General features: G+C 36.4%; 1 protein-coding gene across 1 annotated transcript in view; it reads left to right on the top strand.

Annotated features, from left to right (window-relative positions):
• The window catches only part of COL25A1 (collagen type XXV alpha 1 chain), a 450,359-nt gene that overhangs the window by 297,466 nt on the left and 140,262 nt on the right, over positions 1 to 12,631 (top strand). Inside the window, exons 6-7 of the mRNA XM_077778460.1 lie at positions 2,419 to 2,445; positions 2,592 to 2,618. Of these exons, the coding sequence (XP_077634586.1) occupies positions 2,419 to 2,445; positions 2,592 to 2,618 (54 nt within the window). The remainder of the gene's footprint in view (positions 1 to 2,418; positions 2,446 to 2,591; positions 2,619 to 12,631) is intronic.

The following is a 12,631-nucleotide window of genomic DNA, read 5'->3' as shown; positions in this document are numbered from 1 at the left end:
TAATGCCTTCAGAATTAGTATTTCCTGCTGGTATTTTTGCTCAAAGGTAAAGAAATTCTCTGTGTGGCTTAGGGATAGATAGCTGCCCAACAAAATAGAATATCCTACAAAAGCCACATCTATATGATTATCTGGTTTATGACAAAGGTGACACTGTACTACAATGGGGAAAAGATGCGTTTTCAATAAATGGTGGTGGGTAAATTTGATATTCACATTGGAGAAAAAAGCATCTTGACTTTGACCTCACATCATGCTCAAAATCAGCTCCCCATGAATTCAGATCTGAGTGTGAAAAATAAAGTAATAAAGCTTCTATTTTTTATTTTATTTAGTTGGTTTTTTTTCCTTCAATTTGGGCACGGTGCCATCCCTAACAATAAGTTTATCACGCAGTGTTATGTTAGTTTCAGGTGTACAATATAGGGATTCAACAATTCTGTGCATTACTCAGTGCTCATCATAGGTGTACTCTTAATTCCCTTCACCTATTTCACCCATCTCCCCTACCCACCCACCCCCACACACCTCTCTGGCAACCACCAACTTATTTTCTATAGTTAAGAGTCTGGTTTTTTATTTGTCTGTTTTTTCTTTGTTAGTTTTATTTCTTTTTTTAGGTTTATTTATTTATTTTGAGAGAGAGCAAGAGAGTGAGTGCCAGCAAAGAGTGGCAGAGAGAGAGGGACAGAGAGACAATCCCAAGCAGGTTCTGCACTGCCAGCACAGAGCCTGATGTGGGGCTTCATCTCATTAACTGTAAGATCATGAGTTGAGCCAAAACCAAGAGTTGGATGCTTAACCAACTGAACCACCCAGGCACCCTGTTGGTTTTGTTTCTTAAATGCCACATATGAGTGAAATCATATGGTATTTGTCTTTCTCTGTCTGACTTATTTCACTTAGCATCATACCCGCTAGATCTATCCATGTTGTTGCAAATGGGAAGATTTCATTATTTTTTATAGCTGAGGAATATTCCATCTCTTTATTGCTTATCTTAATTTTAAAAAATTTTAAATTCTACTGTAGTTAACATACAGTGTTCTATTAATTTCGATGAGACTTTAGCTTTTAGAATAAACATAGAAAAACATCCTTATGCCTTCGAGTAATCCACAAAGATTTCTTAAGTGGAACACAAAAAGAGATAATTATAAAGAGGAAAATAATGTTAAATTGAGTTTTATTAAAATTAAGAACTGCTATTCATCAAAGCTGCTGTTTAAGATAACATAAATACAACACACAGAGTGGGAGAATATATTTGCAATAAATAACTGAAAGAAGACTCATATTCAGAATGATGTAGAGATCTCTCTCTCTCTCAATATGTATACTATATAAAGAACTCTAGCAAATCTAAAGGAAAACTCAATAGAAAAAGGGCAAAAGATGTGAATAGATACTTTATGGGTAAGGATGCAAAAATGGACAATACATGCATTAAAAGGAGTTCAACTTATTAATCACTGGAGAAGTACAAATTAAAATACTATGTGAACTACTACACCTTCCACCAGAATGTCTAAAAGATGGAAAACATCAAATATTGACAATGACATAGGGAACTGAAATTCTTGTACATTGCTGATGAGTGTATATTGTTAGAACCACATTGGAAAACTGTTGTCAGTATCTACTAAAACTGAACATATTGGGTATTTTCTACAACCTAACAGTTCCACTTCTAGATTTACACCCAACAGAAATGCATACAGTTTTTAATCAAAAGACATAAACTAGGATGTTTCTAGCAGCACTGTTTTCAGTAGTCAAGATCCAGAAACTCCTGGAAAAAAATGGCCATTAAGCAAATAGGAAGAACAAATAATGGTTTATGCACACAATGGAATATTGTAAAACAGTAAGAACAAATGATCTATGGCTAAACACAAAAATACACATAAATTTTACATATACTAAGCAAAAGAGGTCAGATTCATACTGGTATAATTTCATTTACGTAAAGTACAAAAACAAACTATTTTGTCAGAGGTCAGAAATAGTGGTTACTGTTGGTTGAGAGTAGTGACAAGAAAATGTCAACAGAGACCCTTTTGGATTTCCTTACCTGCACTCTACTTGCATAGGTGTGTTTAGCTTGTGAAGATTTATTCAGCATATTATGAATTCAGCATACTTATGATACATGTACTTAGTGTACTTTTCTCCGTGTGTGTGTAGTACAATGGAATAGTATATGTAATATACTGGATATATAATAATACCGGTATTAAACCATTTTCACATTGGAACCATCTTACAATTATAGTTTAAAACTCAAAATTCTCTGAGAAACCTCATTGTCAAGTATACTTACATGCCATTTGCATGAGTCTTGCAACTAACTAGCTGATCTGTTCAAGCTACAGTTTTTTTTTTAACTTATTTAAATTTTTTAAATTTTTTTTTTAGGGCCCTCCTGGTCCAAAAGGTGATAAGGTAAGAAACTGTGTAGCTGAAACAAATTAAGTCGGTGGCAGTCCATTGGTATGATCTATGCTATGTTATATTTTGGTCTTTTTAATGAGCCTCACATACAGACTTTATGCTAAAACTATCTATCATCTCATCTTTCTACTCTACAGGGAGAACAAGGTGATCAGGGACCTCGGGTAAGTTCTATTCTTCCAATCCTGGGCAAAGAATTGGTTTTCAGCTCCAAACTTATTGAATTAAAGTAGCCCTGGCTTTATAACTGCCTTTGTATCATGGTTTAGTAATAGCTGGGAAAAATACCATACCACTTGTGAGTGAAATAGCCTTAATAATAACTAATGGGTGTATCCTGTAGCATTACATTAATTTGATACTGTAAACAAGGCACTGTATAGCAATTAGCTCTCCTGATGAAAGGCCAGAGTCACTAGTAAAAAGTCAATAGCAACCACCCATCCAATGGCTATTGGATCCTTCAGATTTGCATGCATTGTTTTGCAATATAGAAGCCATTTGGATTCCTGTTGAATTTGGCCCTTTTTCTGCAGTTAAATTTTATATGCTATTGCATAAATATGTTATATTATAGATGAAAATATTAATTCATTTTATATTTTTATTCTTCATCACAAATTTGAGTTACTTATTTGAATTTCTTATTTTTATAGATTTTTAAGTAGATAAAAGGTGTAATATAAATTTAACATTCCAGGGAGGAGGGGCATTCTTTTATTCTTCTCAAACGTGGCTTTTTTAACCATTATAACACAATGGTGAATGCTTTGTTGTTACCTTGGTAGTGCCAAGTCCTCTGCTTCACATCTGTGCCTTATTACCCAAATGTTCAGACATACTGTTCCAATGATGTAGTGGCTCCGTTCAGACATACCTCTCAATTTTCTCATGTCACTATGCACAAAAGCAAGTATTTGGTTGAAGAGTCATTTTTCACAGTGAAAAAGTGCATTTAAAACTTTCATGTTGAAAACAGAAACTGTGAAGGTGTTTTGTAAAATGCACTGTGTGTAGATAATTATTGAATTCATTTATACTGCAGTAGGGGTTTTATTACAAAAGATGTAGTTGATGCAAACTTGAAAAGTTTGTAGCCTTATCTCCTCATGTTTATTAAATTAGATAAAGGGTATGCTATGATTTATTTTCCTTTCCATTTTTTCAGCCATTTCTTTATAGAAAATAATGATTGTGCCACAGAGCATTTCGTTTCTCATGGCAATTATTCTAGCTGATGACTAGCTTCAAGCTAAAAGCTCATGTTAATGGTCAAGGAAATTAAACATCATGATATCTGTCATGGATGTGAATGGAATAAAATTATCATTACCTTAAGTGATTAGAATATAGCCACTTGTTCTATATGTGGTGATTATTTCGCATGGCATGTCTCCATGTATAGAGTATCATTTCTTTCTACACGCAATATCAAAATCACTCAACCTGCCCTTTCCAAGTAAGGGGGAAACTGTTTCCATTCAGAGAAATCTTCTTTTGGCAAAGGAAGTGAAGGGGTGGTTCACAGCTTAGCTGTCATCAGTATGCACGCAGTCCTCATTTTCAAAAAGGTGTGTTGGCTTTCATCGTTCTAAAAAGTGATGATTGATTATAAAGCTAGGCCAAATTTTCAGGGTGAAACCTGAAACCATGTGAAATTCACCTGGTTTCATGTTGCATTACAAACTAAGACTTGGACCAGGTTCCTTGCAAGTTTGGCCAAAGTTCATGAACTACTTTGACGAACCCAGACTGCCTTTCATAGAGATTTCAGCCAGTTTTCACACTGACTGAGGCCAAGTTTCACGCGATTCAGGGGCCATTTAGCATTTCAGGTGGAAAGTGGCAAAAATGGATCCCATTTTCTCCAGGATTTTGCTTTTTATTGAAGGTATTTGGATTGAACTTATCATGCAGGATGAATCTTCATGGGTAAAAATCTAAATGTCCTGGGAAGTATATGTGAAAGGGAATGAGAACCTACCAAATTGCCTGTCTTTTTTCAGATTCCTAATTTGGAAACAAGACAGGTCACATTCAATGCTCTCTAAAAAATAAATACTACTTTCTGGTAATAAAGTATTAGCTACTTATTAGGAAATTTATCATACAAAATAGTAAAATGAAGGCTTTATATTTCCAGAAAAATCAAAAGTAAGTTAGAACTGGAAAAGTCTTCAATAGTAATGAAAATTAACTTTACCTGTATCCTCTGTAAGCATACTATTCCAGCTGATGCTCATGGAGACTCTCTTTTCTAAAATGTAAATCTCTATGTTTGAATACCCTGTCCATTTTTATCCTATAATAGCTTTTGAATTCAACTTTTTACCATTTGTTTCAAGTAATTTATTTATTTCTATAATTAACTTAACAATATGACCCTCCACCATTTCAGTTCTTTGTTAGCTCACCTCCTGTTTCCTTGAATATGGGTTGTTGGGTTTTTTGTCCTTTTGGTTTCCCAAATGTCCAGCAGGAATATATAAGGCCATAGAATAANACAAAAAAAAAAAAAAAAAAAAAAAAAAAAAAAAATTAAGGTAATATAGAAATTAAGAAGGCAAGACTATTTTAAAACACTTGTACATATATTTAGCAATATACATTGAACATCTGTTATCTTCAAGCTACCATGCTTTATACTATAGAAACTATACATGAGTTTACTTTTTCTCTCTTCTACTACACCAAATTCAACCTACTATTATCTCACGTTCTTGACTACTGCAGCAGCTTTCCAAGTAATCTTGCTTCTACTCTTGACCTGTATAATCCATTTTATACACAGCAGCCAGAGAGATAATTTTCTATTGTAAATTAGATCATGTTACTCCCTGCTTTAATTCTTAGAATGAAATCCAAACCACTTTTCTTCGACTCCATTGTCTGTCAAGATTTGGTCCTTGCTCACGTCTATAACCTCATTTCACACCAGACTTCCTTTCCGCACTCTGTGGTCCAGCCACATACTCCTCTATGTGTACTTCAAACACATCACACTTACTCCTCACTTGATGACTTTCTATTTGCTGTCTTTTGGTCTTCTTGTGATTGGGTTCTCTTTATCACTGCTATTTCATCCCAGATAACTTTGTGGGGAAAACTTCCCCAAGTATCCAATCAAAATCTGAGATTATCCTATTTTGTGTATTTATTCACTTGTTTGTTCTTTGCAAAGCATTCCACTCCATTTACATAAACTCCATGAGAGCAAGGACTTGGTCTATCTTGTTCATACCACCATCACCTAGAACAGTAAGGACTCAGTAAATATTTGTTGAATGTTAGAATTAAATATTATTACATCATTACTGCCCTCAAGGAGCCTATAGTTTCATGGGTGCCTGAATAAGAGAACTATGTGGTTGCATGTTTATAAGCCTTAAGTAACTGTATCAAGAAATGTTAGGTAAATGAACATTTTTTATTTTAAATAATCACTGGAGACTGGAAGTGGTGACACTTGAGCTAAGACTGGATAAATGGATAATCTTTAGAAGAGAAAGTGAAGAGGAAGATCTTACACATTCCAGATAGAAGCAATAGTACAAACTATATTACACAAGTGGGAAATGATAGGATTCATTTAAGGACAATAATATTTTATTAGCCAAGAGTATATGTTAAATATAGAAAAATTACATCATATAAGGCTGGATTTTTTTATTAAAGTTATATTATGGAATGTTTTGAATGTTTAAGTGTGAGAGGCAAAAAGGAGACAATGAATATTTTTTAGCACATTATTTTATACATAGTGCGACCAGACACTTTGGTGTTACTACCAAATGCTCTTTCTGAAAATTTACTTGATAATGGTGTCTTGAATAAAGTGGAGTTGCAAGAGACTGAAAGGACCCAGAAACTGTCAGTCATCCAGGACAAGGTCATAAAAGCCTGGGTTATAAGGATAATGTCCAGTCCTCAGTGGAGAGGTGAGCAGAGGAGATGGGCTGGCTCCATCTGCAACATTGGGTATCATTTGAGGGAAGGGGCCACACTGAGCAGAGAGCTCAGTGTCAGAAGGAGAAACTCAGCAGGGGGTGGGGCTATGTTGGTAAGCCAAAGAAAAAATTCCAAAGAAGTCACCAAAATATGGGAGAGATCTCCATGTTTTTTATGGGGCCTACCATATGAGTTTATTGTTCTCATATAATTAGGAGTTCAGAGAAGGTAGTTGATGGTATTATTTATATAATTCAATGATGTAACTATGGAAGTCTGTGAATCTCTTGGCCTTTCCTTCATGACTTTAAGAAGACTGCTTCAGGTCCAACCATGAAGCAGTAAGGAAAATATAGGAAGAGGAATCTGTATAAGAAAATGTCATTTTTCCCATGAATTTCATAGCAGACTTCAGCTCATGTCTCATAGCCAGACTGTGTCACATAGTTACCTCACAGCTAGAAGTGAACCAGAGAGAATGGGGTTGGAAAGGAAAGTTGGGTCATGTTGTAACAGAACCAATGTGAATTTGCTTCTTGGTGAGTTATAGATAGAGACGATACCAGGTGGAGTTGTCATACAAAGGAAACTATTTGCAGCAAATAAGGAGATTACAAGAAATAATTTCCAAAGCATGACTCCCTGAGTAGGGATGAGTGGGTTCCTTTTATTTAGGGTTAGGATAAATATTCAGAAAGGAGAGATTTGTCATTTCATGTAAAGGTGGGCATAAGTTTCAGCAGGCATACTTAGAAACCATGTCTAGGGGTGCCTGGGTGGCTTAGTCAGTTGAGCGTCCGACTTTCGCTTAGGTCATGATCTCACGGTTCGTGGGTTCGAGCCCCGCATCGGGCTCTGTGCTGACTGCAAGCTCAGAGCCTGGAGACTGTTTCAGTCTGTGATTCCCTCTCTCTCTGACCCTCCCCTGCTCATGCTGTCTCTCTCTCTCCTAGAAATAAATAAAACATTAAAAAAAAAAAAAGAAACCATGTCTATACATGCATCATATAGTGTGATAATGAAACTTATGCTCCTCCTTGGGCAGAGAATTTTAACATTATAATGAGGTAGTGAGTGGTACTATTGGGGAAGGAAAAGGGGCTATGGGAATGCTCTAAGAGCCAGTGTAAATTGGATGGAGCCTTGAGCTCCTTATTTCTGCAGGGTTTTGCTTGAATGCAGAGTCTTGCTTGTTCAGAGGCTGACACCATATCAGTTGATGGTGAGTCCCAGTATCTGTGGAGACCACTAGTGGATTTGTTAGTGGAGTCTGAAAAGACACAATAGCTGATTAGGGAGAAACAGTTCTCTGAAAAACAAGGGTTAGCCTTTCCGCTAGTTCCAAGTTCATTAACCCTATGTGGCACAATCTCAATCTCAACAGTAGGGTTTGCCACAAGTGCCAAGCAAAAACTTGGACAAAGAAGGAAAACCAGGGATGACACTGGTTTAATAAGAGGAGAAATTAATAAGAGAGAAGTCTTCAAGCATAAGGTGAGAGATGAATTCAATCTATATTAGATTTACATCCAAAATCTGTGACCATTGGTGACTTGTGGCCAAGATCAAATTAAAAAAAAAAAAAAGCAGTCAGGGAATAAGACAGGAAGATACTGAGGTATGTTCAGCACAAGTCTTTTATTTAGATATAGGGGCTGTTGTTGAAAAAGGACACAAAGATAGGGCTAGAGTTTCTGGCTTGATAAAATTGGTCAGAAGACAGAAGTATAAATACGTTGAATTTTAGTTATGTTGAGTTTGCGATCTTGATGGATTATTTTGCTGGAATAATGTAGCAAGCAGTTAGAAGCATGAGACTGGAAATATGAAGTGGTGCCAGAACAGTTATATAGCTGAACTGTCACAAAGTGAGAACTGAAACCATGGAAGTGGAAAAATAGTGAGTGAAGTGGTGAAGTGAGTGAAGGGCACCTGACTGGGTCAGTCAGTTAAGTGTCTGTTGAGGGGCGCCTGGGTGGCTTAGTCGGTTAAGCGTCCGACTTTCGCTTAGGTCATGATCTTGCGGTTCGTGGGTTCAAGCCCCGCGTCGGGCTCTGTGCTGACTGCCAGCTCAGAGCCTGGAGCCTGTTTCAGTCTGTGACTCCCTCTCTCTCTGACCCTCCCCTGCTCCCGCTGTCTCTCTCTCTCTCTCCTAGAAATAAATAAAACATAAAAAAAAAATTAAAAAAAAAAAGTGTCTGACTCTTGATACTGACTCAGGTCATGATCTTGGCGGTATTGAGATGGAGCCCTGCGTTGGGCTCTGTGCTGACAGCCTGAAACTGGAACCTGCTTGGGATTCTCTCTCTCTCTCCCTTCCCCCCCACTTGCCCTGTCCCTCAGTCTCTCTCAACACTAAATAAATAAAGTTAAAAAAAAAAAAAAGAAATATCCACATTTAGGAGCACCTGGGTGGCTTAACTGAGGTCTTACTCTTGGGATCGTGGGTTTGAGCCCTGTGGTGGGCTCTGCACTGGGCATGAAGTCTACAAGAAAGAAAGGAAAGAAAGAAAGAAGGAAAGAAAGAAAGAAGGAAAGAAAGAAAGAAGGAAAGAAAGAAAGAAAGAAAGAAAGAAAGAAAGAAAGAAAGGAGGGAGGGAGGGAGGGAGGAAGAAAGAAAGAGAAGAGTGGGAGGGAGGAAGAAAGGAAGAAAGAAATACCCACATTTAAAGAGTGGGACAAAGAAGGAGAATCAGAAAAGAGAGTGAGAATTCAAAGGCAAAAGCAAGACACTACTATGTTTTAACACTATAGGAGGAACTACTTAAAAAAAAAAAGTGCCCAATGGAATGCTCTTAATAAAAGGAAAGCCACAGGGATGAGGTCTATGAAAACCCTTTGATCTTAGTGTTCTGGAGTCCACAGATATTAAGGGAGTACATTTTGTTAAGCAGTGGAAGTCAGATTTCAAGGCATTAAAAAGTAAATGATAGGAAAGTTGACTATCTTTGAATACTGTTGATGGCATATGATTTAATGCAGAAGAAAGTGGGCTAACCTTTTTGGCATGAGCTTTCTGTCAGTATATGTTGAATCAATTTTGAGCTTACAATTTTAGGTATAATATAGCAACCGTAGATATCATTTGGTTTTATTCTGTAAGACACCGAGTGTTAGATTTCCACAGATGAATGCATCCTGACGTTAGAATTGCACTTTCTTCCTTGCTTCCTGGGGAGATGTCATTACAGATTTGCCATTAATCTTCAATACATTTGTGCAAACATCCTATTCAGCAGTGAGGCCTTTGGGCTATATGGTGGGGCTAGTGCTTTTTCTGTGCTATCAGTCACTAAGTCTGTGCTCTCTTTTCTTTATTTCATCCCCCTAAGTTTGTATTATAGAGTTCTGAGGCTATGACATTACCTTGTATTGAAGCAAAGGTTGGAGACCTGCTGTAAGAAAGTGGAAGGACATCCCTAGACTGAACAAACATTGGGCCAGGACCAGGAAGTAATATTTCATGCATCATAATTATAATTGCTAATTACTTAGCTTTAGAACTTGCTGAACACCTTTCTAGGCAAGTTGAACACATCATACCTAAGTCTTACTACACTTCAGCAAGGTAGGATAAAGGAAGGGAAGAAAGGTAGGAAAAGTGTATGCAGAGAATTTGAGATGATTCCATCCACATGGGCTGGGGTCAGGCTGGACAGAGACCAAATTCTAATTCCACCACTATCTGTCCCTATGGTTATAAGAAGCATTAAATAAAATAATGTATAAAAAATCTATAACAAGTCCTCAACAAATCACAGATGATCATTCTATCTATATATTGCATAAAGAATCTAGGGTGAGGTAACTTGCCCAAATTCACATAATTTGTAGGTGGCAGAAAAATAGATTCCCACCCAGCCCTCTTGGCTCCTGGTTTATATCTTTCGCAGTGGATCTGCCTGCTCCCCTATCAACAGGTGGTTGTTATAGTCATCAACCTCGATGTGAAACAACAGGGATTACAAAAATATCTACGGCTCAAATAATAACACCAATAATAATGATAAAGTAATTTTATTGATCTCTTAAAATACACCAACCATTTTATGAAGACATATCTTATTTCAATGGCCCTATGAAATAGTTGCTTTCATTTTTTCCATTTAATAGATGAGAAAATCATGATTTAGAAAGTTTAAATATTTTGTCCAAGATTATTAATAGAGACGGTCAGTGGCAGAGCCAGGATTTGAGGCTAAGTACTTACAGATTACATTTTCCATAATTTTCTCATTTATCCTCAAAAGTAACTCTGTGAGTTAGTAGCATGAATAATAATATCACCCTTTTTTTCTGATGAGGATTAGCTCAAGAAGGTTAAATGACTTGTCCAAGTTCTTTCACACACATGGGCCAAAAGATGATTCTGGGAGTCAAACCCAGATTTTAAGTTCTGTTCGCTATCCACGATAGCAAGCTGTCTTCACATGGCTGCTAGGACATTTTCAACTTTCAACTTGTGAATGAGAGTGAAAAATCTGGGCAACACAATTGCAGAGAGGAGCATCTTTTTCCTTGCCATCAGTCTTTACAATTGATGCACTGTTGGCTCTTAGAAAACAAATGAATGAGTGGACCCCCCATATCTGTACCCTAGAGCGTCATTCAATATAAGAGGGCAGGGCAATGCTGGTCTTCAGGCAAGGGACATCAGAATATCCAGTTACCTACTTATAATATGATTTTTCTTCACAGCTCAATGGCACTAATTTGAAAATTAGGTCAAGATTCTGGTATATTTGTTATTAGTAATGTTTTTCTTTAGGATAGATAGATGAATGAAGTCTGTTTTCTGCTCTTCATAATGCTGTGTTCACATGTTTACAAGGTATTTTGTTGATTCTTTTATTCTGAGCCTCTCTGCAAAAGATTGCATGTATTTCTTCATCAGTCACAGAAACTGAATGTCAAGTGTAAAAGACTCAAGACTTTCAAGGCTTTTCCCATTGTTGTCTGCACCCATTACTACTACCACCATCACTCTTCAAAGAGGACTTCTTGTTTGCCCAGTTCTTGCAGGCTGCTGCCCTTGTCATGAACCACAGCCCTGGGAATCACAATGGTACTCAAGGCTTTGATGTTAATGTCTCATATTTCTTTTTTCTATCTTAGTGACTTAAAAGCATATTTTAAAAAATAAGCAAAACTGTTTTAGTGTGTAATACTGCCTTTTACATTAGGGTTCTATGTTGCTCTGAAATTGTGGCAAATTTCTTAATCAAACTTGGGCAGTAAGATGAACAAACATCATGAAGTTATCTTTTGACTATATATTAATCTTCTAATCAGTTGGCTACCATCACCTTGCCAAGTAACACAGAGGCCTGATAAGTAAAGATTTAGTGGTTATTGGTCTCAATATCATCAGCCAACAGCTGGTTTTAAATGAGTCCTGAGCTCTCACAGTTTCAGTAAGCCACCCAAGAGCTCCATTTAACTATTTTCATAAAATTCATTCTCTTCCCAGTGTATTCAAGTAAATTTTCATAACAGCTGGGACTATGCAAAACTGATAGCATCTTAAAAACATCTTCAGCAAGACAGATTAAGTTCCAGAAAAGGAAAGCATTTAGAAGTTTATTTTATTATCTTAACCTTTGTTGACTTGAATGATTAAACAGATTCTTTGGCTCTGCTAAAACATTTAGGCCTGGATATTAATTTGATGTCCTTATTTACTTAACCCTTGCCTTTCTCTTCAGCCCTAATGAATACACTACTCATTTGGTACTGAATGTATTGCCTGTGAAAAGGGAAGGGATATAACACAATGGAAAGAAATAAATTGTGAGAAAATTGTTTTAATGCTTTCCAGATTCCACAGAAGTGGGCATGGAAACAGAAAGTTCGTTAAAATTTGCAAATGTTCTTGTTGTATTTTTTATAATTAGAGTTCTCCTTTGAGGGTTCTCTGTCACACTTCAAACCACTAAGTGCTGGTATTGAATTAAACCTAGAAACATTTGTAAATGTGTCCTAATCCGGGTCAATTTGAAAAAATAAATTATTTTTGCAGACAATTGTTGATATATAGGCAATATTTCCCTTGGAATTCAGTGTTGTGAATTATACCTCCAATATTGCTTATATGGCTGAGCCCATCAAATAAGAAAAAGAAAACACTTTAGGTCTTGTACATTTTTGTCTAATGTAAAAAATTATGTAAGTAAACCTATAAATGACAATCCAGTGGGGTAGATTTTTATACAAAATATTTGGAAGTAAA

Source organism: Crocuta crocuta, unplaced genomic scaffold (genome assembly GCF_008692635.1).
Source record: "Crocuta crocuta isolate KB4526 unplaced genomic scaffold, BGI_CrCroc_1.0 scaffold587, whole genome shotgun sequence".
NCBI classification, from domain to species: Eukaryota; Metazoa; Chordata; class Mammalia; order Carnivora; family Hyaenidae; genus Crocuta; species Crocuta crocuta.
The sequence above is the reverse complement of the archived record's forward strand: the minus strand, read 5'-3'. Positions and strand labels throughout refer to the sequence as shown.